Genomic DNA, 26,087 nt, shown 5'->3' on the forward strand with positions numbered 1-26,087 from the left:
GTTCAAACAAAGAAGATGCTGAAAAAATCAGTTAGATACTTGACAAGAAACAAAGAATCATTAGCTAAAACATGTGCATGGTTACTCTTAGCATAATTACATAGCCGACAGAGAGAATAATTGTATAATTCACATCACTTAATAAACAATATTGTTCCTCCGTAAAAGCCATTGCAATAGACACAGCAAATACATAAACCATGTGGTTATTCTTTCATATAGCATTTATGGTTTCTAGAAATGTCTCTCTCTAACATAAGCTCAGCCTAAAACACCAATCTAGAAGCTATTACAATTTTAAAACATGAACTAACATACTTAAATTAATTATAATGTCCAATCATTTACTGAACATTCAATCATAAATACTCAAGAGGTTCACCCAATAACAATGAAAAAATGATTTCCCACAAGAAGGCAACAGGCCCTGCTTTTTTCATCAGGTTAATACAATCTAACGACAACACAAAGCTGATGCTAAATTTTCAGCTATTTAAAGAAGAAATGATGCTAGAAGAAGAGGAAATAGGAATCAAGTAGAAAAAATCCTCTCTTAAACAATCTGTTCAGAAGCTAGAACTTTTTTTTTTATTATACCGTAAAAAAATTTATTTCAATTTTATTTTTATTTTTTTTATCAGCAACAAAAGAAGAATTTTATTAAAAAGAAGAAAAGAGAAGTACAAAGAAGGACAAGTGTCCTCAAAAGCAAAAATCAAAAAATCTACGAATGGAAAAACAAGAACGCCACAATTTTTTTTTTAATTTTTTATTTCAATTTACTATTCAATTAAGGAAAAACAAGTGGTTTACAAATCAACTATCACTAACAATAAACTAATCTATTTTGGAAACTCAAGTAATTGTTTCATGAGCACCAATTGTTCAAAAAAAAAAAAAGCATGATCACTGGCTATCCACATGAAGTATACAAACTTCAGCTGGTGTAACTTTGTTAACAACCTAAAGTGCAAATTTTTTACAAATCAACTATCAATAGCAATAAACTAATCTATTTTGGAAACTCCAATAATTGCAACGGTAGCATAACAGAAGTTTCACGAGCACCAATTGTTCAAAAAAAAAAAAAAAAGCACTAGCTATCCACATGAAGTATGCAAACTTCTATTGGTGTAACTTTGTTAACAACCTGTAGTGCAAATTTGGTCTTATTTCACATGCTTTATCATCCTATAGTTTTTAGAAGATTTAATTCTCCCCACATACCGAATACAGCTAGCATTTATACCTATGATATATTGACATTTACAAAGAGAGAGCCATCCGCTTCATAATTAGTTTGGTTTGCATTTGTGCACCAATTGAACATTCACATATTGCTCTAATTTTCTTGTTCAAAAAAACTGGAGGGCTACAAAGAATTAATTTACTTCTTCCTTATCATTGAGCAACAATGTATCAAAACTTGCCCCAACAGCGTTTCTATCAGTTCTATTCAACAATACAAAAACATTGAAGACCCAAGGATGTCCATGATTTAATTAATTTTGGCTCTATTAAGTAGAAATTTCTAACTAAAACAAGTCTAAAGCATAAGATTCGATTTCCTTTTCTTCCCATTTCCAGCATTTGCTAAGCAACCAGACATAGGCAAAATCAAAACATATGATCAGACCAACCTGGCGCATAAAACTCAAATTTTGCTCTAACTTTAGCTGATTTTCATTCTCAAGAACTAAAACAAACGTAAAGCATGAAATAGAATCTCTTTTCCGGCATTTTCTCAACAACAAAACCTAGGCAAAAACTATAAATATTATAAGAAAAATTTATAGCATAAAACTGTCATCTTAATTTTCATTCAAAGGGACTAAAAACAGAGCTAAAGAATAAAACTCAATTTCTTCAGTTCTCTTTTTTGACAATTTCTAAGCAGATAAACAGAGGCAAAATGGAGAAATAGGTCAGACAAAACACAAACATGCTGAATTTTCAGGCTTAGGAACAAAAAATGAAATGAAGAAATAAAATTGAATTGCATTCATGGAATGATATAAATCATCAAATTTGAATATTGCAAGGGTCATCCGTCGATCCAAACCCTAGGAGCATATTCAAATCACAAAATAAGAAGAAACGACGGAAGATAGAAACAGAGAGAGTACCTTCTAAAAGAGAGTACCTTGAACTCGATCGAAACCCTAGGTGTAGATTCAAACCTAAAAACAAGAAGAAACTTGAGAGAGAGAGAAAGAGAGAGCATACCTTCAATGATCGAGTTCGAAAGTATCGGGAAAAGTTAATTGTGTTTTTAGAATATATATATGTATAAGAAACAAAGAGAGCACAAGCTTGAGAAGAACATCAAGGAGAGAGAGAGAGAGAGAGAGAGAACGAGACTAAGGGACAGAGAGAGAGAGTGAGACCGAAAGAAGAGAGAGAGTGAGAGAACGAGATTGAGAGATTCATACCAATGTGAGACCGAGAGAGAGAGATAGTGAGACCACGTACGAGAGACAATGATCAATATTTGTGAAGGGCCAGGCAAATATAAGGAAAAGAAAAAAAAATAAAAGAAAATAAAGGATAAATTGATTATTTGAGACTGATAATCAGGTGGTCGCAAATTATACGGTAGCAAAAGGTGATTTTTCTAGTAGTGGCCCCTGCAGTTCTTTCGGAGATATGAATATCCAATGTCAATAACAAGCTTTCTCAAAAATGACGAATATCTCCTTGCCTTAACATAAGAATGGCCTATTATGTATGCAACCCCTGCTTCCTTTGCCTGGATCAAGTCCAAGAGCTCTTCTCTAACCAAAGGGTCCATCCCAGGGTTTGGTGGCAATTGAAACCTCACTTGGCGCCTCCTCATCTGAGGATTTTCATCATCATAAGAAGACCGCAAACTCAGAAGGGTTAAAGACTTGCTAATTTGGATGGAGTTGAATGCACCACAATCCTCTTGCTCAGATACTATCAAGCATGAGCTTGATTGAATAGTTCTGGTGCTTATGACAGCCATCCTCCCATCAAATGATGCAGTGTCTCTGTCAGAGCTTGATAATGTTGGCTCTACTGCCTCCATCTGGATGAACTCTGCTACACTTTGGATGAGCTGGTTCTCAAAGTCTCCATCATCTCGTTGAATGTCTTTATACCCATACCTCACAATGCACCGGTACATCCGGTAGGGTCTTGGGCAAATACGGCCAATGAGGCATCGTTCCTCAGGGGAGACATGGGGTACCAGAACAGATTTTACACAAACAAAAACTAACAGAGTGAAATGCTGGGAGATTTGTCACAAAGTGAGAGAAGATTGCAGGCACTCCTGTCGCCAATTCTGAGTACACAAGTCCTATTCCTGGCACCCGGACAATACCAAGGCTGGGGCCCAGGCCAAGTAGCCAATGCAATGGAACTTTGTTGTGAAGATCAAAGTTATACTTCTTGCGAGTTCCATAGTGCCAGACATACATGATGACCATAAAGATGAAGGAGAGAACAAGAGAAACCGAGCCACCCTGAAGAACTTTCATGAGTGCAGATGACAGGTAGACACCCTCAATAAACCCAAAAAAGAGAAGAAATGCTGCAGCTAGTAGAATGCTTCTCTGCCAGACGAAGACTACAACAAGTGCCACGAGACACATTGTGATAAACGTAACTGTCATGCAAGCGAGGTCAAGGAACCAAAAACCAGATAATAAGGATAATTCCTTCAAAACAAACATAACCACAGAAAAGTAAGATACCCTCAAGAAGAAACTGAGAGAGAGAGAGAGAGAGAGAGAGAGAGAGAGAACAACAAAGCATTCCTCCTGCTTCCTGCTATTGTTTTTAAAATGGCAGATGTAAAGAGCTTCTAGCTCCCTCAATGGACACTCCTTATAGTAATAACCTTATAACCAAAGTAGCACAAACATGGATACATCGACACGTCGATTTTCAAAAAAATACAAGACATGATACATACTTGGGACAACTTAAAATTTTATAATTTTACAAATTTGTTACGTCACATATGTGAATTATTTATTCAAAGTTAATGAAAAATATGTAACATAACACTAATTCCGTTAACAAGCTATATATTTCATAACTTTAACATCAAAATACCACTCCATGGGAATTACATTCTATAGCATGCAAAACAAATATAAAACTTTGTAATACAAATGATTTATTCATCTCATAAATATTTAAAAACATATTTAGAGTGCATAAATTATATTATGAAGAATGGAAAACATTATTATTGTGAAGAGATTCATTATACAGGATGTGTTTGGAGGGTTCAAGAAGTGTTTGTAAAGTGTCCGATATTATGGATTTGATATTTTAATTGAAATGCGTTGGAGAAGTGTCGAACATGCTTTTAGGAGTGTTCGAAGAGCGTTAGTATCCGACATAAGTCAGACATGACACCTTTCCTCCGCAGAAGTGTTCATGCATCCTAGCTAATAACTGATTGACTTACAGGCATAATCTATGCTTGTGATCTAACAAAAAGCAAAATCTAGAGTGCAACTTGTTGTTATCTGCATGAACTGTGCAACCATGTGCAACCATGTGCCCGCATGTAGAAGTGTTTACAAGTGTCTCCAAATTTCTCTTTTACTTATTATTTTTATGTTTCTTTTGTGGAAGAGCAAAATCAAAATCTAGAAATATCTGTGTTTCTATGCAACTCACAAGTTCGTTCATCTAGCTCTAGTACTTCCTACTCTCTATTTATATATTTATTTGTTTCTTTATCTTTTTTATGGATTTTTTTTATTTGTTTGTGTTTTCCTTTGAAGTGGGGTCAATGGGCAGTCATTTAGGTCTTCATATCTAAGTGGAACTAGGATATCATTTCGGGGGTGCCAAGCAGTGTCCTATCTCGCCTCCCTCCCTCCTTGACAGATCAAGTATGTGTATGATTTCAAATGAATTGCATCATACAATCAATTACAACGTAATCTCATATAAATTTCACTAAACATAATTATTTCAAGTCAATTTAATTACATAATCATTCAATTACAACTAAATTTAGACTAATATTTATCATATATATTATCATGTATGTAAAATAAAAGTGAGAGAGAAAGAAAGAAAGAAAGAAAAAGAAGCTATCCCATCGTTCCATATTAAACTGTTCAACATTAATTATAACTAGAACTAATGTTCATCATAAACACATATTGAGGTCATCTAATCAAATTAAATTACAATCATTTCAAGTAGAATTACAAATACAAACAATTAATAAAGAATGAACCTCCCGGTTTATGAAATACTTATGATTTCACTACTATAATTACAAAATATTTACTACAAAACAACAATTAAAAATTAATCAAATTTTGTATTTTGGATAAATGATGGTCCCCAAATCAAACCAACCTAAGCCTCAAGTCCCACTCAAGTGGGGTCAACTACATGAATCACTTTTCTCCATTCTACTTTGTCAAGGATTATATGCTTAGTTAAATTAAATAAATTCATTATTTTTTTACAACTACATCTCATGTAAGTCCTAACATTTCCATTTATAGTAATCATATCACTCTTTCTAACTGATGCATTTATAGGTCTTTGTTGTACATAACCAACTTGTGAACACATTGTTTCTTAGTTGCCCATCGTTTTGTCCTGTAAAGCATTGTTCGCCTTATAGTTGTTCTATAAAAAAATTCTTTCAATTTTGCTGGTATTGTCGATCATCACAACAGCTAGGGAGATTAGAGCAGATGTGGCTCATAGAATTAAGGCAGAGTGGCTTAAGTGGAAGAGTGCATTTGGGCAACTAAGAAACAATGTGCGATGAACAAGTACCCACTAGAATAAAAAAAAAGTTCTATAGAACAACTATTAAACCAAAGATGTTGTATGGCACGGAATGTTGAATAACTAAGAAATAATATGTAGATAAAATGAGTGTTGTTGAAATGAGAATACTAAAATAGATGTGTGGCAAAACTAGAAAAAATAGAGTTAGAAATGTTCATGAATGGGTAAAAGAAGTACTGATAAAAGATAAGCTGAGAGAGAATAGATTGAGATGGTTTGGTCATATACAACGAAGATTAGCAGAGGCAGTAGTGAAGAGATGCAACACAATGACGGTAGATGAAAGTGTTAGGGGAAAGGGCAGGCCTAAATTAACATGGGCTAGTGTAATAAATAAAGATACGAATCTCCTTATTTTGACTAATCAAACAGCCTCTGATAGAGTCGAGTGGAGAAGAAGGATTAATATAGGTAACCCCATTTGATGGGACTTAAGGCTTCGTTTAGTTGGGTTTAACAATATCATCTGAGAATAACATACACCATGGGACATCATCATGAATGTGTTTAGTTAATTGACTAAAGAAAATAGGAGGTAAGGACTTCAATTGACCCTTGATGCAATCCTATAGTAATTGGAAATTCACTAGTTTCTCTTGCAGGTGTTCTAATCGTAATCACAAGTCCATTATACATGTCTTTTATCACATCAATATACCTTTTGGTCATGCATTTTTTCTCCAACACCTACCATATTAGAGCATCTCCTACAGCCTTGCATTTTAAATCCAAATAGCAAGCCAAAACAATAAAAAAGACCTCCAACAGTCTCATCAAATGCTCCAACAATTTGATGAAAGCTACAGTTGCTAGCTTCCTTCGGCAAGGTACTATTACAGGGCTATTCATTTTTTATTACTTTATTCCCAATGTGTCATTGATGATCAAGCTATTTACAAATTTATCCAAAAGAGAAAGAACAAATATTTTAATGAAAGATGGTTTAAGTGGAGAGTATTGTCAGTGTGTGAATTGAAAAAGTGAATAGCTAAAATAAATAAATTTTTAAAAAAGCTAATTATGGAAAAAAAATTTCACTATCATTGTTCGAGATGCTCTTATATTAAAAAAAAACTAACTTGAAAGGGATTATCAAAAAAATATTAAAAAAACTGATGGTCAACTTTTTTAATTGGTTGAATGAATAAAGGTGGTCATTTTTGGAGCGCAATGTACAACATGTTGGTATGTGTAGCATTTCAAATGCTATGGTAAGGCCATATATAGATTTATTTATTTATTTTAGATATCATATACTACATATGTGAGATATACATGGGTTTCTTCCAACGTGCCCCCACGAAATAATCATAGTTCTGCCCCTATGTTTAAAATAGGAGTATACCCATGCTTACTTCCTGTGTTTTAGGTGAGTACACAAATCTCATATGTTTAAAATAGGAGTATAAAAACAATAGTTGGTAAATAAATCACTCCTCTCCAATCCACCAAACAACACTTGGACAGAAAGTTTTAAAGTTGTAAATAAACAGTACAAGCAAACACGCAAGCTCAATGCAATGCTCAAAGATTTGAGAGAACGAGATCATGCGATTTCCAAAATCAATCAACTTACCATAAGCATTTCCAATTAAAGTTGTATCGTGAAACCCAATAGTTATAGCAAACGTAATGATCATGAGGATCCAGTTTATTTCTGGTATATATATCTGCCCGTGAATATGTTTTGAGGTGTGCACAACCTTTACTCGTGGAAAGCACCCAAGGACATGGCATTGCTTGACAATGGAGAATGTTGCGGTGATGATAACCTGACTTCCAACAATAGTTGCTAGAGTGACAATAATGAAGACAGGCCAAAATACAACATCTGCAAGACAACCAACAGTTAAAAGTAGATTAAGATTAAATTTGGCTTCAAGAACAAAATGCATGAAAGAATTCCAAGTCAAGTAAAAATGCAAAAACCAGGCATTGAGTCATAGAAGCTTTTAGGAATGGATGAGATATTTCTAGATAGGAAAGCAGCCTGGCCCATGTATTGTACAACCAAACAGGGATATACAACAAATGCAAACGCGAGTTGCACAAACAAGAAGAATGTTCAAATTAACACCTGCACATAATAAATAGGGATGCACACCATGACACACAATAAATCATGTGAACCTATATTTCAAAATGTGACAGTTACAACCCCTATGGTACCAACTAAAGTGAAACCAATAATATTTGGGTAAATTACACTAAACTCCCTTGAGGATTGAAAAAATTACATTGATCCTCACAAGTTTGGCATAATTACACTGTATTCTGATATAGACGAGATTCTAGAATTTTTACACTTTTATTTTATTTATTTTGGTATTACCACTTTATTAATTATTATGTTTCTTAAATTGTGTATATTTAACTAGTTTCCTATTTTATTAGTTTCTTTTTTTTTTTTTTGAAGAGCAACAACAAAACTTTATTATTAAAAAATGTGAAAGTGTGAAAGAGGACAAGGAGTCCTCATACAAAGAGAGGAAGATAAAGAGCAAAACAAAAACATAAAACTCATCCCCCTAAGGAAGGCAAATAGCAGCCTAATCCCTAGAGATCAAGAACAAGGGAACTCCTTTAAAAGGAGGAGATACAAATGCCCAAAATGATGCCAAATAATCTACCCTATCCCACAAAGCCTCTACACTTGCTTCCTTGCCATCAAAGATTCTAGCATTTCTCTCCAACCAAATGGCCCAAAAAATAGCAAAAACAATGCTTGTCCACATTGTTTTGCCTCTCTTGGTTCTCCCTAACCCTGTAAACCGAATAAGAAGCATCTGAACGCACTCCCACGGAGCAACCCACTGCTCATCGCATAAGCTAAACAATCGCTGCCATAATACACAAGCCATCGGGCAATGAAGAAATAAATGATCCATTTCCTCCAAATTCCTCTTGCACATCACACACCATTAAGGACAGAGAGTGATTAGGCCTTCTCCTTTGGAGAACATCATTAGTTGTTACACCCTTTGAGCCAAAGACCACATGAAAAACTTCACTTTATGAGGGCCATCCGCTTTCCAAATTATCTTATAAGAAGGAAACAAGGAAATAGAGGGATTATCAATGAGCTTATCAAAAAATGATTTACATGAAAAGACCCCTAAAGAGCCCAAATTCCACATCCTAATATCACAAGATGAAGAAAGAGAGACCCCCTCAAGCACTACCAACAAAGATGCCAGCTCCCCCGCCTCCCTATCATTCAAATTTCTAATGAAATCAAAATTCCAAGAGATGGGTGCCATAGAAGAACAAGCCACCGATGCTATTGAAACATTTAAAGAACAAAGCAACCGATAAAGAAGAAGGAAAGATCTAGCAAACGAGATATCCCCTAACCAAACATCCTCCCAAAAGCGAATGTTCACCCATTCCCCACTCTCAACGAAAAGTAGTTAGACACAAGGGGATACAAACGAGAAATGGATTTCCACAGTGAACGACAATTGCCTCTATTAACCACATTAGAATCTCTACCATTGGGTTGAACTTCATACTTGCTTTTAATAACTGAACACCATAGTGACTCACTTTGACTCAGAAATCTCCACAACCACTTGCCCAAAAGAGCAACATTCCTAGCAACAATATTTCCAATAGCTAATCCTCCTTTCTCCTTTAGAAGAGAAACTGTATCCCATCTAACCAAATGACCCCCTGTGCCCTCTTCACACCCTTCCCAAAGAAAGTCTCTCACCAATTTCTTAATCTTCCTCCCTATGCTAACCAGGATTTTAAAGATGGACAGGAAATAAATAGAGACAGATCCTAATACGGATTGCACCAAAATATATCTCCCCCCCTTAGACAACAAAGCTCGCTTCCATCCCTCCAATCTTTTCCCAATCTTGACAAGAACAGGTTCCCAAAAGGACGCCAATCTAGGATTTCCTCCTAATGGAAGCCCTAAGTATTTGATGGGAAAGGATTCAATGGAACATCCCAACACATCCGCTACCCTATGCACATAGCTATCATCCAGATTAATACCCACAACCCTGCTCTTGTTAAGATTGACCTTGAGGCCCGACACAATTTCAAAAATTCTCAAAATCTGTAGTAAACCCCCCACTTTATTTTCCTCCTTTGATGAAAAGAATATAGTATCATCCGTAAATTGTAAATGAGTAACTCCAATCCTATCCCTTCCCACCACAAACCCCTCGATGACACCCTTATCCTTAGCTAAATCAATAATCCTACCCAACACATCAGCAACTAAAATAAACAAAAATGGTGATAAAGGATCACCCTTCCTTAGACCCCTAGATGCCTGAAAAGAATTCCCAGCTTTACCGTTCACAATGACCGACATATTGCATGACGACAAACACCCCCAAATCCACATTCTCCACCTAGCTCCAAACCCCTTTCTTTCCAAAACAAAATCCACAAAGCCCCAATCAACATGATCATATGCCTTCTCGAAGTCTACCTTGAATACAACGCCTTCCTTACGTTGCCCCCTATACTCCTCTACAACCTCGTTAGTCACTAAGACTACATCCAATATCTGCCGACCCTACACGAACGCACCTTGTGCCAAGGAAATAGTTTCCCCAAGAACAACTCTTTAAGTCTCCTAGAAAGCACCTTTGCTAAAATCTTATAGAGAGATGTAACCAAGCTAATGGGTCTAAAATCCCCAATCTTGACCGACCCCTCCTTGGGAATTAGACAAATAAAGGATGCGTTGGTACACAAATTAACATTCCCACTCTCAAAGAACTCACCAAACACTCTCAAGAGATCACTTTTTACAATATCCCAACAATCTTGAAATACGGCTATTGAAAAACCATCCGGACCTCGAGCCTTATCTCTTTCACACTCAAATACAGCCTGTCTTGTCTCATCCTCCTCAAAGACAATTTCTTCCAGTTTCATTCTGAGCATAGACCGCCTTTCCCTTAATGCTCTAGATAAACCCTCCCCAGCCTCCTTCACATCTAATTCCTCAATATCCCGAACTAACCCCATTTTCACCGCACCTAAATCCCCAAAAACTTCACGTTTCCAAACTTTTAAATTATCCTTGACACCTCTCAACTTTTGTATAAACTTAAAGCCCTCCCATCCATGGACTCTACCATTTTCCCACCAATCTCTAAAGAACTCCTTAAAAGATCGATTTTCCAACCACATATTCTCGAACCTGAATGGGGAAGGACCCCATTTAAAGGGACAACTCTCAAGAATCACGGGAAAATGATCTGACACTACTCTAGGCCTTACCTCTTTCCTTATGTTCAGAAATAACTCCTCCCATCCTAAAGTATGAAGAAACCTATCCAATCTGCGACACACCCGATTTTCCTGAAGATTAGACCAGGTGAACCTTGCATTACTCAAGGGAGGATCAATCAACTCACACTCCCTTATAAAAGAATCGAAATCCCGCATACTCCTGTTGGTAGAAACCCCATTGAGTTTTTCCGAAGCGAGCCTAACCACATTGAAATCCCAACCCACACACCAATTAGGAGTACAAAGCCCAAATAATCCTCCTAACTCATCCCACCAATCTTGCTGACTCCAGGGTCTATTAGGACCATAAACCCCTGTGAGCCACCATTCCTTATTCCTAAATTTAATAGACAATGAAAATACCCCAACAACTACCTCACACTCCGATACGACTCTATCATCCCACATAATCAAAATTCCCCCGGATCTCCCTGTAGAAGGCAAAACAGCCCATCTCCTAAATCGAGTCCCCCAAACACTCCTAATAAAAACCCTATCACACTCCTCACACTTTGTCTCTTGAAACATCACTATATCTGGTTGTTGCGTTTTCAAAATATCTTTAACTACGTCCCTTTTCCTACGAGACCGTAGTCCTCTAACATTCCAACTGAAGATCTTCATCGAGAACCATCATCACCCCTTGTCCCATTCCCCCCTCTATGACTACCACCCCCCTTAAATGTAAACCCCCCCCCCCCCCTTCCTAGACCAAAACTTCTTCCCACCTTTACTTACTAATGCCAGCCCAAGAGTGTCAAGTAATTGTGTAAAATGAGGTACATCATCCTCCTCCAAAGGGAAAGACACGTACTTACTCATTTTCCACAGCCACTTTTCAGACTCATCACCATCATGACCACAAACATTGTTCCTCTGGAGCCTATGATTAGGAGATTCCTCCATTAAAAGATCATTCCTATGAGTATCCATGTTAGAAGAATTGGGTTTATTATAAATAAGGGTTGTAAGCCTTATGGAAAAACAATTTTGAGAATTAATACAAATTTGAGTTTATACTCCTTTCTAACCTTGGGTATTCTTTAAGAATCAACCGCTATTGAGCCCTTATTCTCGATATTCTTCGTGATTCAATAAGTCTACAGAAGGATCTTGCATCCGGTATTCATTCTTGAATTGGCGGTCTCTAAGATTGTTACCTTACCTTACCTATTTTGTGTTTGCCACTGCATCAGGTGGTATCAAAGCTTACGATTGTTCCTGTGGAAGAAGGGGCAATTGATGATGATCTCAACGTGTTGAGTTTCCACAAACAAAGACTAAGGAAGGATCATGCATCCAAGGAGGATACAGATCACGTGAACCAAGTCCTTGAACAAGAGGATACAATTGCGTGGCCATTCACATAAAAAATTATTCTAGATCCGATTGTGGATCGAAATAAACCAACAGATAATCACTAAGAATTATGGAATCATTTTGGTGATCATTTAACTTTGGAAGACAATTCTTTAAAATTCAAATTTGAGAAAATTAATCTTAAATACAAAGTGATTGTGGACAAGTGTAGACATATCAAATTGTTTCGAATAATGAAACCTCAAGGACGAGTTTTCTCAAGTGGGGGAGAATGATGTAGACAAGATTTTAGAATTTCAAATTATTTTATTTTATTTATTTTGGTGTTAGTATTTTATTAGGAATCTTCTAGTTTAGTATAGAATCTAAGAATGTTTGCATTTCTTAAATTGTGTTGATTTAATTAGTTTTCCTATTTTATTAGTTTCTTGTTCTATAAGAATTAGATTTATTTTATTATAAATAAGGGTTGTCAATCTTAGGGGAAAAAACAAATTTTAAGAATTAATACAATTTCGATTTTATAGTCTTCTTTCCAAACTTGGGTATTCTTTGAGAATCAACCACTATTGAGCCTTTATTCTTGGTTTTCTTTGCGAATGAACAAGTCTAGAGAAGAATCGTGCTTCCGGTATCCATCCTTGAATCAACGCTCTCTAAGATCATTACCTTTATCTATTTGCGTTTCCCGTTGCATCATGTTCCCTTAGGATTTTAATTCACAAAACACTTCGCACTCTTTCCATCAATCATTTGTTAGCCGAATTGATAGAAAAATGATGTTGTCATCTTTTTTACATTAAAATATATATCTTATCAATGATTATCCCTTTGTCTACACACCATCTGTATTTTTTTAGGTCATTTTAGCCTTATTACGAGGGAGGTTAGTGTAATTATGTCAACCTTGTGAGACTTGCTATATTTTATTACTAAATCTCCGAGATGGTCTGTGTAATTTACCCTTAATTTTTCTGTCAAAGATAACAATACATGTGGAAAATTAAATTTTGTATGGATGAATTATTTTGTCACCAAGTTAAAGCATCTAAATAAAAGAAAAGAAAAAAAAAAAAAAAAGTCTACAATAAAAACAATTTTAACATTTTAATTTCATGAGAAAAAATATTTAAAATTTTGAATATAAATGCCTAAGTGAAAAAAAAAAAATATATATATATATATATAACTGAAAAACTAATAGTTTCACTTTGATCCATATCACAGGGCTGCAAGTGTTGCAATTTGAAAAACAAGTTGCAGATTTGCAAAACAAAGGGTCAAAGTGAGAAAATGGGCCAAATGAAAAAGTCTAATCTATTTATAGGAGGGTCACATGATCCACAATGACGAATTCCCCATATATTTTGGAATTTCGTTAGCATATGTCAGCTCATGTGTCAGAGCATATCAATCCCTTGGGTTTTACCTTGATCCCCAAGCATCTGTACAAGAAACTCCGTGGTGTGGTCTCTCTCTCAAATGAATTTACCAAAGACAATGTCCCCCTGCAGGATGACATGCCAAGTGATAACTTTGTCTCTAGCCAGAAAACCAGTCAATCCCAGAGTCCTACAGCGCTATGCTGAAAAACTCAGAATACCATAGTCCTGCCTCTTTAACTTAGGTATTGGGAGAGGAGCATGGCAAACCCTTCCGCGGGAGGTGACATCCTGCTGTGTAAACATCACGGTGAGCTATAGTTGAATGAGTCATTTGAGGCACTGTTTAAATCACTGCGGTACATCATGCGCTGCGTGGCATAGATTTCTTGGTGGGGATAAGTCTTTTCTAAGTAAATCACTTAGACATGTCTTCATAAACGATAGACGTGTGAAGCCACATGTAAATCTTTAATCCGACATATACACAACATGAAATCTGCCATGTGTGCAACTGACATGAAGAGATCAGAGATATCCACAGACACCTCATGTAACGCAAAACAATAAATAAAGGAGAGACTGGGTGAAGTGATTAGCATATCTACGCACATGCCAGGCTTGAACACTAAGACACACAAGGATGCAAACCACAATAGCTGGGACCAGTGGTGGTTCAAATTTTAGTTTCTGCCTCACACACAATGCAAGATTAAACAAACTGGCTCAAAAGTTAGCATAAAGACCTAACAGAAATGAAAAAATATCGTGGGTTCTCAACTGAGCATCAGAGTACAACTACACCAATAACCCATTTTTATTATCAACATCTGACCTCAGTAATTCCTATTGCCACTTTCCAGAATATAGGTTAGATAAAGACTTACCGTGTACCTTAAAAAAAGGACTTACCCTTATTGACAACGCAATGAAATGCCCCAGATCTGCAAACATAGCTTCAGTACCTGATGAGACCACACAAAAGCTCAGTGATTAAGGTGGCATGTTTCAAGAAAAGATTCAGTATTCTTTGGTTCATGAAGTAAAATATTGTATACATTCAACAAATAATAACCAGTGTCTAGATTCATGAAAATGAGAGAAAGAGAAAAGAAAAACTAAGGCTCTGTTTGGTTTAACTCTGGAAACATGATTCCACCCTTATGTTTCAATACTTTGTTTGGTTTAAGTTTTAAAAAATTGATACCAAGGCCACATTTCAAAACTCATTTGACAACATGTTTGGCAGGGCAGGGAGGTTTTGAATTTTGGTCTACCCGGTCGTCCGCCCGGTTGACCAGAACAGTGCTTTTTTTTTTTTTGACCATTTATTTAAAATTACCCAAAAAAAAAATTAAATAAAAATTAATTTGTCATAGAAATTTTTAAAAAATAAAAAAATATTTTTAAACAAAACAATTTTTAAAAAAATTCCAACCAAATATACAATCAAAAGTAATATTTTCGGAATTTTTTTAATTTTTTAAATAAAAAAATTAGTTTTTTCAATAATTATTTTTTTGAATTAAATTTTAAAAAGAGTTTGGTTATGAGCTTTGAATAGAATTTTCAATAGAATTTTGAATTGTGTGTTTAATTATGAGTTTAAGTTTTTTAATTAAGCTTTAAAAACTCTTTCCAAAACTCATAATCAAATAACTTTTCTTATTTCAAAAATTCAACACTCAATTCAAAACTCATAACCAAACAAATTTTCTCTTTTCAAATCATAATTTCAAAACTCACAAACTCAAAACACAACTCCATATTCAAATCATAATTCTAAAACTAAACCAAATGCTACCTAAAATTTCAATTTTCCAAACTCATAACACCACTCATATCTGAAAACATGGAACAAGGCACAAGTGCACAGATCCCATATACCTGTGATGGAGAGAAGGATCCCTCCAAGCGAAATCCATCCATCTTTACCAATATCACTAACGAACTTGATGATATAATGTGGAGATATTGCATAAACAATTTTCGGGTTCCAATATATGGTATTGTACAACCCAATAGCAAAAATTGATATCAACCAGATAATCACAATTGGTGCAAACATAAAAGCTACCCTGTGGGTGCCATAATGCTGCAATGCAAACAGGCCAACCAATATGACACAAGCAAGCAATAGCACTTCCCCTACATAGAAGAAAGCAGTGACAATTAGGAGAGTAAAGCCAGCACATTGTCTCAAAACTTAAGCAGCGAAACTAAATGACAACAAGTTACCATTTTTCAAATTTTGTACTCTATCTTGAAGCCCGATACCGATGACAGAACTGCAATTAAAAATAAAAATAAAAAATGAGCCCAACATTAGACCTCTTTAATCCATGAGAAAATTCACAAGATCCAAGGGAAGTTCCATACTTCAAAGTTATCAAATAAGAAACTAAGAGCAACAAACCATTGTTGGGACCATTTGACGATCAAAGTCTCTAAATAGAGATTGATCCAAAAAGGAAAATGCTACTTAACAAAAGATACAACACTACAATAAAATTGAATTTTTACGACTTGCAATGCATGTCGTAAAAACTCTTTCACGGCATGCACACAAATGCCGTTATATGACATGCCGTGAAAAGTTTAGCATCATTTACGACATGCAGGTAAAGTTGTAAAAAGTAATAAATTAAACATTAATGACATTTTGTATGTCATATATTATTTTTTACGACATTTTTGTCATGCCATAAATCATCATACTTTCCATGGCATAATTTTGCATTTCGTAGAAGGTTATTTTGAATATATTTATGGCATACTTTGCATGCCGTATATAATATTTTACGGCATTTTCTTACATGTCATACATCATCACTTCTTACCACATAATTTTGTACGCCGTAGAAGGTCATTTTTAATATACTTATGACATACAAAGTATGTCATATATAATCTTTTACGGCATTTTCTTGCATGTCGTAAATCATTACACTTTTTATGACAATTTTATATGCCGTAGAAGGTTATTTTTAAAATATAATATATATATATACAGAAACATAACCTTGCCTAACAATTTCAAGATTCAACTGTTAATAAGAAAATGGGCACTCACAATAACAATTAGATCAGCAAATTAATAAGAATTTCACAAAACAATATGTTATGCTCTAGTAACGGAAATAAGCTACTTCTGGTGGAGTAACATAATGCAAATGTAATAATAAACATCAGGCTTTGACCTTTGATATAGGAAATGCAATACTAGAAAATATATCAATGCATTAATACATTAGTTAAAGTTGAAGAAACTGATGTAATGTAAAATACGTCTGGTCTAAACAATATGTTATGCAACGTAAAATATGGAACTAGAGATGATGTGGATTCAAGTGCCGATGAACCAACTGAAGAAAGCACCAATAAATCAGAGCCTGGGGTCATTGTCTTGGATGATTAACACTAATACAAGTAAGGTTACTAGCTGAATTGCTAAACTTTTTTTTCTTTTTCTTTATGATGATAGTGATTAGTCTGTTTCAATCTAATTAACTAGAAATGTTCTAAACTCCTAAAGCAGTGTTTTACAGCCAAATTTTTTTTAATAGAAACTTAGTTTCCTTCAATTTTTAATAGGAAATCATACCTTCTGTGTTCTTGCCTTCCATCTCCAATTTGAAAGATTGCTAATTGAAGACGTATTGTCTAGCCTAATTGAACTCATCTTCTCTAGCCTAGTTACCTAATTGAACAAGTCTTGTCTAGCCTAATCTCTGGGACTTACCTGATTAGTTTTTGGTAAGAGTAATGCTAGGGATAAGAAACTCAAACAAAGAAAAATATGAAGAAACACAAGTGTGGTTGAGATTCATTCAAAGTGTAGGTTTCATCATACAAATATTAAATTTCCACAACTGACACTGCACTCAAATAAATCACAAGTCACAGGTATAAACATTCATATTAGAAAGCCTATTCTCGATTTAACATAGCACAAATAGAATGATATTCCAGTTGGTGCAACAACAATATCACATCATTAATTCTGTACCACCAATTACATGACCATTTCCTTCACTATTGGGTTGCAGAAATAGTTTTTCGCATCAAACCAAAGCACCTAAGTTTTCATTGTGTAACAAAATTCACATAATCTACTACCTCACAAAAAGACTCCAAAACATAATAATCATAATAAATTATCATGTTCATCTGAAAAAATACACTTCACACAAGATGGAAAAAAATATCCTAAAACTAATTCTTTAAAAGATTGCATCACAGCTAATAGTAAAGGAGAACTAGTCAAGCCCAACAAGCATTCGGTTATATGAAAATCAAATGTTCCTACTTCTCATTAATCATGCAACACTTCCACACCTTCACAATCCGTCCTCACGTAGTGCTTATCTTCATCATTAGTATTTGCACCAAGTCTAGATGCATCTAAAGGTGCAGATGGCATAACCTATGACTAAACCAGTGGTGGTGATATACCCAAATGCTAATTGTGTAATGATGTTTCAAACCTGTTTTGGTTAATCTCTGTTTCTGGCAATCACTTCACTCAATTGGTTGCACAATTATTACTTATTCAAGCCTTTGTCTCATGCTTCTTGCTTATCCTCCTTTCCCCTCTCAATTGTTTTTTCTGCTGTTACTTTGTAGTATTTTATTTTAATTTTTTTCCTTTTTGTCATTACAGGATTATGATGCTATCTAAAACTTTCTGCTTACAGCTCTAAAATTATGTCCTTTTCATTAGCTGATTAAGAGCTCCTTCATCAAACTGATGAAAATGCAGCTAGCAACCCTCTACAGAGCCCAATCTATGTTAAATGAAATGCTTTGATCAATCAAAGGCACAATACCATATTAATGAAGTTTGGGCACTTCCAAGTTCTTAGTTTGTGTTTGTCATAGATTTTGGATTGTCAAATGTTTATTACTTGATTGTATTTTGAATATATTATGAAAGAGTCAAGATAAGGTCATGACAGATTAAATGAGTACTTTCTCAAAGTTTAGTTTTCAATTTCATAGATTGTGCATTTGATCGTGAAGAACTTTAAAATCAGAAATGATTCGGTTGACATAGTGAATGTTGCCGTTGGCAATGTCCCCAACAGCATTAAACATAAGATGTACTCTTCCATCTGCCATATAGAATGAGATGGAATCAGTTAAACAATAGGTGATATCTTGCAAATCAAGTGATTAAAACCCAAGTTTGACTATCTCCAGCAACCAGTTACTGGTATAGCCTCAATTTAAATTGTGTTACAATGCAAAAGGTGCCAAGTTCTTGTGTGGTATATCATATATGGATACCTAGACTTGGGTACGAGTGTTGTGTACAGGTTTGTGTTTAAGTGTGTCATATCATCTAATTGTCATGTCCAAGAGGATACCAAACTATGGCTTGATTTCATATTTCTTAAGTACTTTATTTATTTAGAGTAAAATTGTGTTTATCAACTAATGTAGAGTGTTTTAGACATAAAATGAGAGTTTTATGCAAAGTTATGAGGTACACTCAATACATAATGTGTGCATGTCCAACTAGACATAATTATGATTGCCATTTCTTCTTCTTCTTTTTCTTCTTAGTTTAACCTTCCTTCTTAGAGGTTTATTATTTCTATGATTATTCTCTCCATATGGTGATTTTTATTTCTGCAAGTGTACCTCTTAGACTGTTGAAATGAAACATTTGACCCGTGGATGGTGTGTTTCTTTCTTTATTTAGCCTACTTGAATGTTGTAGATATGTTGATTAGATTTGTATCGGCTATCCAACTGGGATAAATTGGCTTGAGTTGTTGACACGATATGAACTTTCATTTTGGTGAGTCTCAAAAGTTTTTTTCTCCCAATCTATCTGTCATTTCCATTATTGTCAAATAGCGAACCGAACCGTGAATCGTTTTGCTACAATAGTGAATCATGAATCATAAGAGCACTTTATTTAATATAATCTAATATAATTTATGAAAAAATAACATATTCTTATACATGTATATATACATATAAAAATACACACAATGTTTAAAATAAAATGAATATCAATAGAACTAAATTATATATACATGTATATATAATTAAGTTCATTAATATAATTAATTGATCTCTTTATTTCTTGATAGAGGGGCGAAACATCTTTTTGGTTGAAACTCATATCAAAACGTATGAATCTAATCATGAATCACACAATTCTTACAGCCATGGTCCTTTCTGTTTAGAAGCCTTACATATTTGATATTATTACTTAAATTGATTTTTGTTGTTCCATTTACTTCTACGTATTCAGGTGGTGGATTTGGTTAGAAGAGCAGTGCCCCTTGCCCTGACACTTGAAGATGACCCCAGGAGGTATGAGCTAAAGAAGTTCCAGGAGAAGAAGGAAGAAATCGACATGCTGGCACATAAGCAGGTCCGGCACATCCTCCAGTCAGGGCTAGGGTTGGCTATCATGCAGGTCGGGCTCTTTTTCGTCTTACATTCTGGGAATTCTCATGGGATGTTATGGAGCCAATTGCATTTTTCACCACCACAACTGGCTTAGTCATAGGTTATGCCTACTTCCTGTTTACTTCGAGACCCCCAACTTACCAATGATGAAGATGAGCACCAAGTCTAGACTGCTTAATTGTCAATTACATTCAAACTATAACTTATTGATTCTAAATATATGTATATATTTTCTGTGGTGTCCTATCAGGTTGATCTTCGAGCACAGGCAAGGGCTCATAGGATTCTTAAAACCCATGAAATAGTGTGAACTTCAATATTACATAGTTGTAGAAGTAATACAGCATACAGTGAATCAGTTGTCAAGCATAGCAGTTAAATTTAATAATACTAACTAAGCAACTAATGTCTCCATCAAAATTCAGAACAAAGCAAAATTCAACTAGCAATTGGAAAAAAATTCTGTAAGAACAGAGACATTCAAACCATCAAAACATGTTACATAACCAAATCAATAGAAATTTTCATTGAAGAGCCATAAACACAACACAATTCAAAATACCTCATAAGCTCCTGTCTCTCTATGAATCCTTGCTGCTTGAGATCATAAAGTTGAAATGAAACTACAAGGGAGAAAAATTTAGGTTAATTGAATAGAAATCAAATCAAAATCAAAACCCTAGAAATCAAAATCAAAATCAAAGAGAGATGAGAGAGGAGAAACTGAATTAATCGAATAAGGGATGCAATCCAAGGCTGTCACCGAATTAATACGAGGCTCGGAATTAAAATCAAATGCCAAGCTCGGAATCAATCGATTGGTGCTCGTGTAACTAACATCATCGGAGGGGCAGTGGCTGGTGGTGGTCGCTGGTGGTGCTCGTGTGTTTGTGTGAGATGTCGATGGAGAGAAGAGAGAGAGAGAGAGAGAGAGACGTATATACAAAAAGAAAATATGTGGGCTAACAGTTTGCTAATAAATCTGTTCCAAAAAAAAAAAAAACTGTTATTTTAAATCAGATTGCAATAAATCTGTTAAAAAAACAAATGACAATATTAATAAAAAAAAATTGAAATGCAAAGAATGTGTAATTTTAACAATATTAATAAATAAATGAAATTTGGAGTAGGAGTAGAAAATTTTAGGAAAAAAGATGTAATTTTATAAATTATTTTTGTATTAAAAAAATCTAGATTATAACTAGAATATCTAGTTTATTGGAAAAAAAATAAAAAAATTGTCATATCTATTAGAAATTTATAAGTATTTAAGAACTTCTAGAATTTTTTATTATTATTTATAATTAACATATAATTTCTCTAGAGAATGAGACGGTTTGGAATAAAAAGAGGTATGGATTTAGAATGAAAAGAAGTGCGGCATAAGTTCTTAAATAAATTTTTTTTTTTTTTACTTTTTAAATTCAAATAATTTATATATACTTAGAAGGAAAAATATTTTTTTATTTTCTAAAAATATCATTAAATTCAAAAACATATAAAATTTAATATTTTACGACATGAAATGTATGTTGTCTTTAAGTATAAATATTTTATAACATATTTTTGTATGTCGTGAAAATATATATTTTTTACCGCATATTTTTGCATGCCATAAAAAAATCAGATTGTACTTATTTATTTATTTTTGTACAAGTTTTCACGACATTCATTAGCATGTCGTGTAAAGCTATAATATTTTATAACATGAAATATATGAAGTCTTAAGTATAAATATTTTACGACATATTTTTGTAAATCGTAAAAATATACATTTTTTATGGCATAATCTGGTGATTGACTTATTGACATAACATAGCCCGCGAATAGTGTCCGAGATATTATGCAACAAACGTGATGATAGGTGAATGGACCCAGTCAATTTTGTTTAATAGTTACCATTGGATCTTGAAGCCGTCATCACCACCCATTAGGTGATAGTTGCCTAACCAAGGGAATTTTGAGGAATTTTAATGATTACTACCATAATGATCAATCTAAACAATTGTCTTTTCATTATTTATTGTTTCCTGAAATGTGCCCCAATTTATTTTCAAAAGTGCATGATCAAATTTCAACATATATTTTTTTTCAAAATCCATTTTCAAAATAAAGTCCCTTTTTTTATTTAAATTTTTAAAGTTTTCCTTTCCTCTTTTTTCAAAAGTTTTCAAGAGTTCAGATTTTATTCCAATGAATCAATCAAACAATCATCTTTTAGCCAAATATTTTATAGAGGAACCAAAATTTTATTCAAAATGAGAGACATGGTCATCACTTCCTTGTCTAACATTTCTCCATAAAATTAAGATTCTCTCACAGTCAGTGGCCCAAAGATTTTTACTTCATGAAAAGAACTTTCCATAATTTCCGAACTCTACTCAAATTTTATTTTCAAAAAATTTCCAAAGAATTTTAGATCTTATTCAAAGAAATCAATCAAACAGCTACCTTATAGTCAAATGCCTTCTAAGAAATTCAAAGATTTATTTCAAAGTGAAAGACTTGGTCAGTACCTCCCTATCTAACACTTTTCCATAAAATCAAATTCTGTCTAAAGTCAAAAAACCTAAATATTTCTGTCTAATCAAAAACTTTCCATAATTTCTAAAATTCTACTCGGATTTTCTTTCAAAATTCTTTCCTCTCACAGAGCTTTGCATTTTATTCCAAATATCTAATCAAACAATTGTCACCTTGTAAAATATCTTTTAGGGGATTTGGAATTTTATTCAAAATTGAAGATTTGATCACCACTTCCTTATCTACCATTTTTCAAAAAAGTTGAAATTCCCCCTAAAGTCAATGACTTAAAGATTCTTATTCAATCAAACACCTTCCATAACCTCCAAAAGTCTACTTAAGTTGGAAAGTTTCTTTATTTTAGAAGTTATTCTTTAATCACATGTTTTCTTGGGGATTTAAATTTTAAAAAGGAAACCATCTTCTTCTTTTTCTTATTTTTTTTTTTTTTTTATCACTAAGGTAAGAATCCAAATTCAAATTCAAACTCAAACTCAAACTCAAATTCTTTAAAATTGGGAAACCACTCCCGTAATTTACTACTGATTACTCAAATCATGATCAAAATATGAATCACGGCCTAAATTGAACCCCCAAATCTTTGTAATTGGATCATTGACCCAAATAACTCGGATTGCCACAGAATCAAATCACTGCCATATCAGACTCTAGATTTTGGGAATGAAATCACAATCTTTCTGATTGTTGATCCCTGAAATCAAATCATTATCAAAATATCACATAAGCACATAATTTGCATTCATGCCTACTGGGGGGTAGGATTGCCCTATCCTAATTTAGAAATGAGATCTAGAATTCACTAAATCATTTAAAGAGACAATAAGACAATCCTAAAAAAGAGAGTATCCTGTCCTAGTTTGAAATGTGCTAATGCTCTCTATATGCAAAAGGTAAGTCCGGTCACAAAAGGGTACATCAATTATTACAATCCATATATCTCTCATTCCACAAGGGAATTATCAAAGAGTACTAAGAGCATAATCTAATGCTTGCCTTATTGACATAACATAGCCCGCGAATAGTGTCCGGGATATTATGCAACCAACCTGAGGATAGGTGAATGGACCCAGTCAATTTTGTTTAACAGTTACCATTGGATCTCGAGGTCGTCATCATCACCCATTAGGTGATAGTTGCCCAACCAAGGGAATTTTGAGGAATTTTAATGATTCTTACCAAAATGATCAATCTAAACAATTGTCTTTCCATTACTTATTGTTTCCCGAAATGTGCCCCAATTTATTTTCAAAAGTACATGATCAAATTTCAACTTGTATTTTTTTTCAAAATCCTTTTTCAAAATAAAGTCCCTTTTTTATTTAAATTTTCAAAGTTTTCCTTTCCTCTTTTTTTTTTCAAAAGTTTTCAGGAGTTCAGATTTTATTCCAAGGAATCAATCAAACAGTCATCCTTTAGCCAAATATCTTATAGAGCAACCAAAGTTTTATTTGAAATGAGAGACTTGGTCATCACTTCCTTGTCTAAAATTTCTCCATAAAGCTAAGGTTCCCTCCAAGTCAGTGGCCCAATGATTTTTACTTGATGAAAAGAACTTTTCATAATTTCCGAATTCTACTCAAATTTCATTTTCAGAAAATTTCCAAGGAATTTCAAATCTTATTCGAAGAAATCAATCAAACAATTACCTTATAGTCAAATGTCTTCTAAGGAAATTCAAAATTTTATTTCAAAGTGAAAGACTCGGTCATTATCTCCTTATCTAACACTTTTCCATAAAATCAAATTCCTTCTAAAGTCAAAAACCCAAAGATTTCTGTCTAATCAAAAACTTCTCATAATTTCTAAAATTTTACTCAGGTTTTCTTTCAAAATTCTTTGCTCCCAAGGAGCTTTGGATTTTATTCCAAATATCTAACAAAACAATTATCTCCTTAGTCAAATATCTTATAGGGGATTTGGAATTTTATTCCAAATTGAAGATTTGGTCACCACTTCCTTATCTACCATTTTTCATAAAAGTTGAAATTCCCCCTAAAGTCAATGACTTAAAGATTCTTATTAAATCAAACACTTTCCATAACCTCCAAGGCTCTACTTAAGTTGGAAAGTTTCTTTTTTTTTTGAAATTATTCTTTAATCACATGTTTTCTTGGGGATTTAAATTTTAAAAAGTCAATCATTCTTTTATTTTATTTTATTTTATTTTTTCCGATCAGTAAAGTAAGAACCCAAATTCAAACTCCAATTTTTTTAAAATTGCGAAACCACCCCCCTAATTTACTACTGATTACTCAAATCATGATCACAATATGAATCACTGCCTAAATTGAACCCCCAAATCTTTCTAATTGGATCATTGCCCCAAATAACTCGGATTACCACAGAATCAAATCACTGCCACATCAGACTCCCCAGATTTTAGGAATGAAATCATTGTCTTTCCGATTGTTGATCCCTGGAATCAAATCAAATCATTTTCAAAATATCACATATGCACATAATTTGCATTCATGCCTATTGGGGGGTAGGGTTGCCCTGTTCTAATTTAGAAATGAGATCTAGGATTCACTAAATCTTTCAAAGAGGCAATAATACAATCCTAGAAAGGAGGGTGTCATCCCCTAGTTAGGAAGGTGATAATGCTCTCTATATGCAAAAGGTTTTTTTTTTTTTTTCCCGATCACTAAGGTAAGAACCCAAATTCAAACTCCAATTCTTTCAAATTGTGAAACCACCACCCTAATTTACTATTGATTACTCAAATCATGATCAAAATATGAATTACTGCCTAAATTGAACCCCCAAATCATTGTAATTGGATCATTGCCCCAAATAACTCGGATTGCCACAGACTCAAATTACTACCATATTAGACTCCCCAGATTTTGGGAATGAAATCAATGTCCTTCTGATTGTTGATCCCTAGAATCAAATCAAATCATTTTCAAAATATCACATAAGCACATAATTTGCATTCATCAATATTGGGGGGGGGGTAGGGTTGCCCTGTCCTAATTTAGAAATGAGATTTAGGATTCACTAAATCAGTCAAAGAGGCAATAATACAATCCTAGAAAGGAAGGTATCCTGCCCTAGTTTGGAAGGTGCTAATGCTCTCTATATGCAAAAGGTAAGTTTGGTCACAAAAGGGTACATTAGTTATTACTATCAATATACCTCTCATTCCACATAGGAATGATCAAACAGTACTAATAGCATAATCTGATGCTTACCATTGGATGATCAAACAGTACTAAATAGTACCTCTCATTGATAGTTATTACTATCAATGTTAGGCATAACATAGCCCGCAAATAGTGTCCGGGATATTATGCAACAAACCTGAGGATATGTAAATGGACCCTGTCAATTTTGTTTAATGCTTAC

The 26,087-nt window shown here is 34.0% G+C and overlaps 1 protein-coding gene and 3 pseudogenes across 2 annotated transcripts in view; all 4 read right to left on the reverse strand.

Moving 5' to 3' along the window:
* LOC114277435 (putative mitochondrial-processing peptidase subunit beta, mitochondrial) overlaps positions 1-21,155 on the reverse strand; it is a 44,760-nt pseudogene extending 23,605 nt beyond the window's left edge. Inside the window, exons 1-4 of the transcript XR_014334881.1 lie at positions 20,959-21,155; positions 20,758-20,818; positions 14,679-14,731; positions 7,379-7,633 (exon numbers count right to left, since the gene is read on the reverse strand). The product of XR_014334881.1 is annotated as a putative mitochondrial-processing peptidase subunit beta, mitochondrial (transcript). The remainder of the gene's footprint in view (positions 1-7,378; positions 7,634-14,678; positions 14,732-20,757; positions 20,819-20,958) is intronic.
* On the reverse strand, positions 331-437 carry LOC114277443 (small nucleolar RNA snoR74; annotated as a pseudogene).
* LOC145788918 (potassium transporter 4 pseudogene) lies at positions 3,192-7,801 on the reverse strand (annotated as a pseudogene).
* Positions 9,182-11,997, reverse strand: LOC114277426 (uncharacterized). The gene is made up of 3 exons (XM_028219325.2): positions 11,803-11,997; positions 10,354-11,682; positions 9,182-10,090 (listed from the first exon to the last, which is right to left on the reverse strand). Exons 1-3 carry the CDS (start codon positions 11,995-11,997, stop codon positions 9,182-9,184), a joined length of 2,433 nt encoding a protein of 810 aa, XP_028075126.2.
* Positions 21,156-26,087: the final 4,932 nt, after the last annotated feature.

This window comes from Camellia sinensis, chromosome 7 (assembly GCF_055761805.1).
Source record: "Camellia sinensis isolate YWXY chromosome 7, ASM5576180v1, whole genome shotgun sequence".
Lineage (NCBI taxonomy): Eukaryota > Viridiplantae > Streptophyta > Magnoliopsida > Ericales > Theaceae > Camellia > Camellia sinensis.

Excerpts from the sequence above, each read along its gene's own strand:
- LOC114277426 (XM_028219325.2), bottom strand. The coding sequence starts at position 11,997 with ATGGATACTCATAGGAATGATCTTTTAATGGAGGAATCTCCTAATCAT. Across the intron at positions 11,683-11,802 it reads ACACTCTTGGGCTGGCATTA|ATCTTCAGTTGGAATGTTAG; the intron begins GTAAGTAAAGGT and ends TTCTCGATGAAG. Across the intron at positions 10,091-10,353 it reads AACTATTTCCTTGGCACAAG|GCATCTAGGGGTCTAAGGAA; the intron begins GTGCGTTCGTGT and ends AATTCTTTTCAG.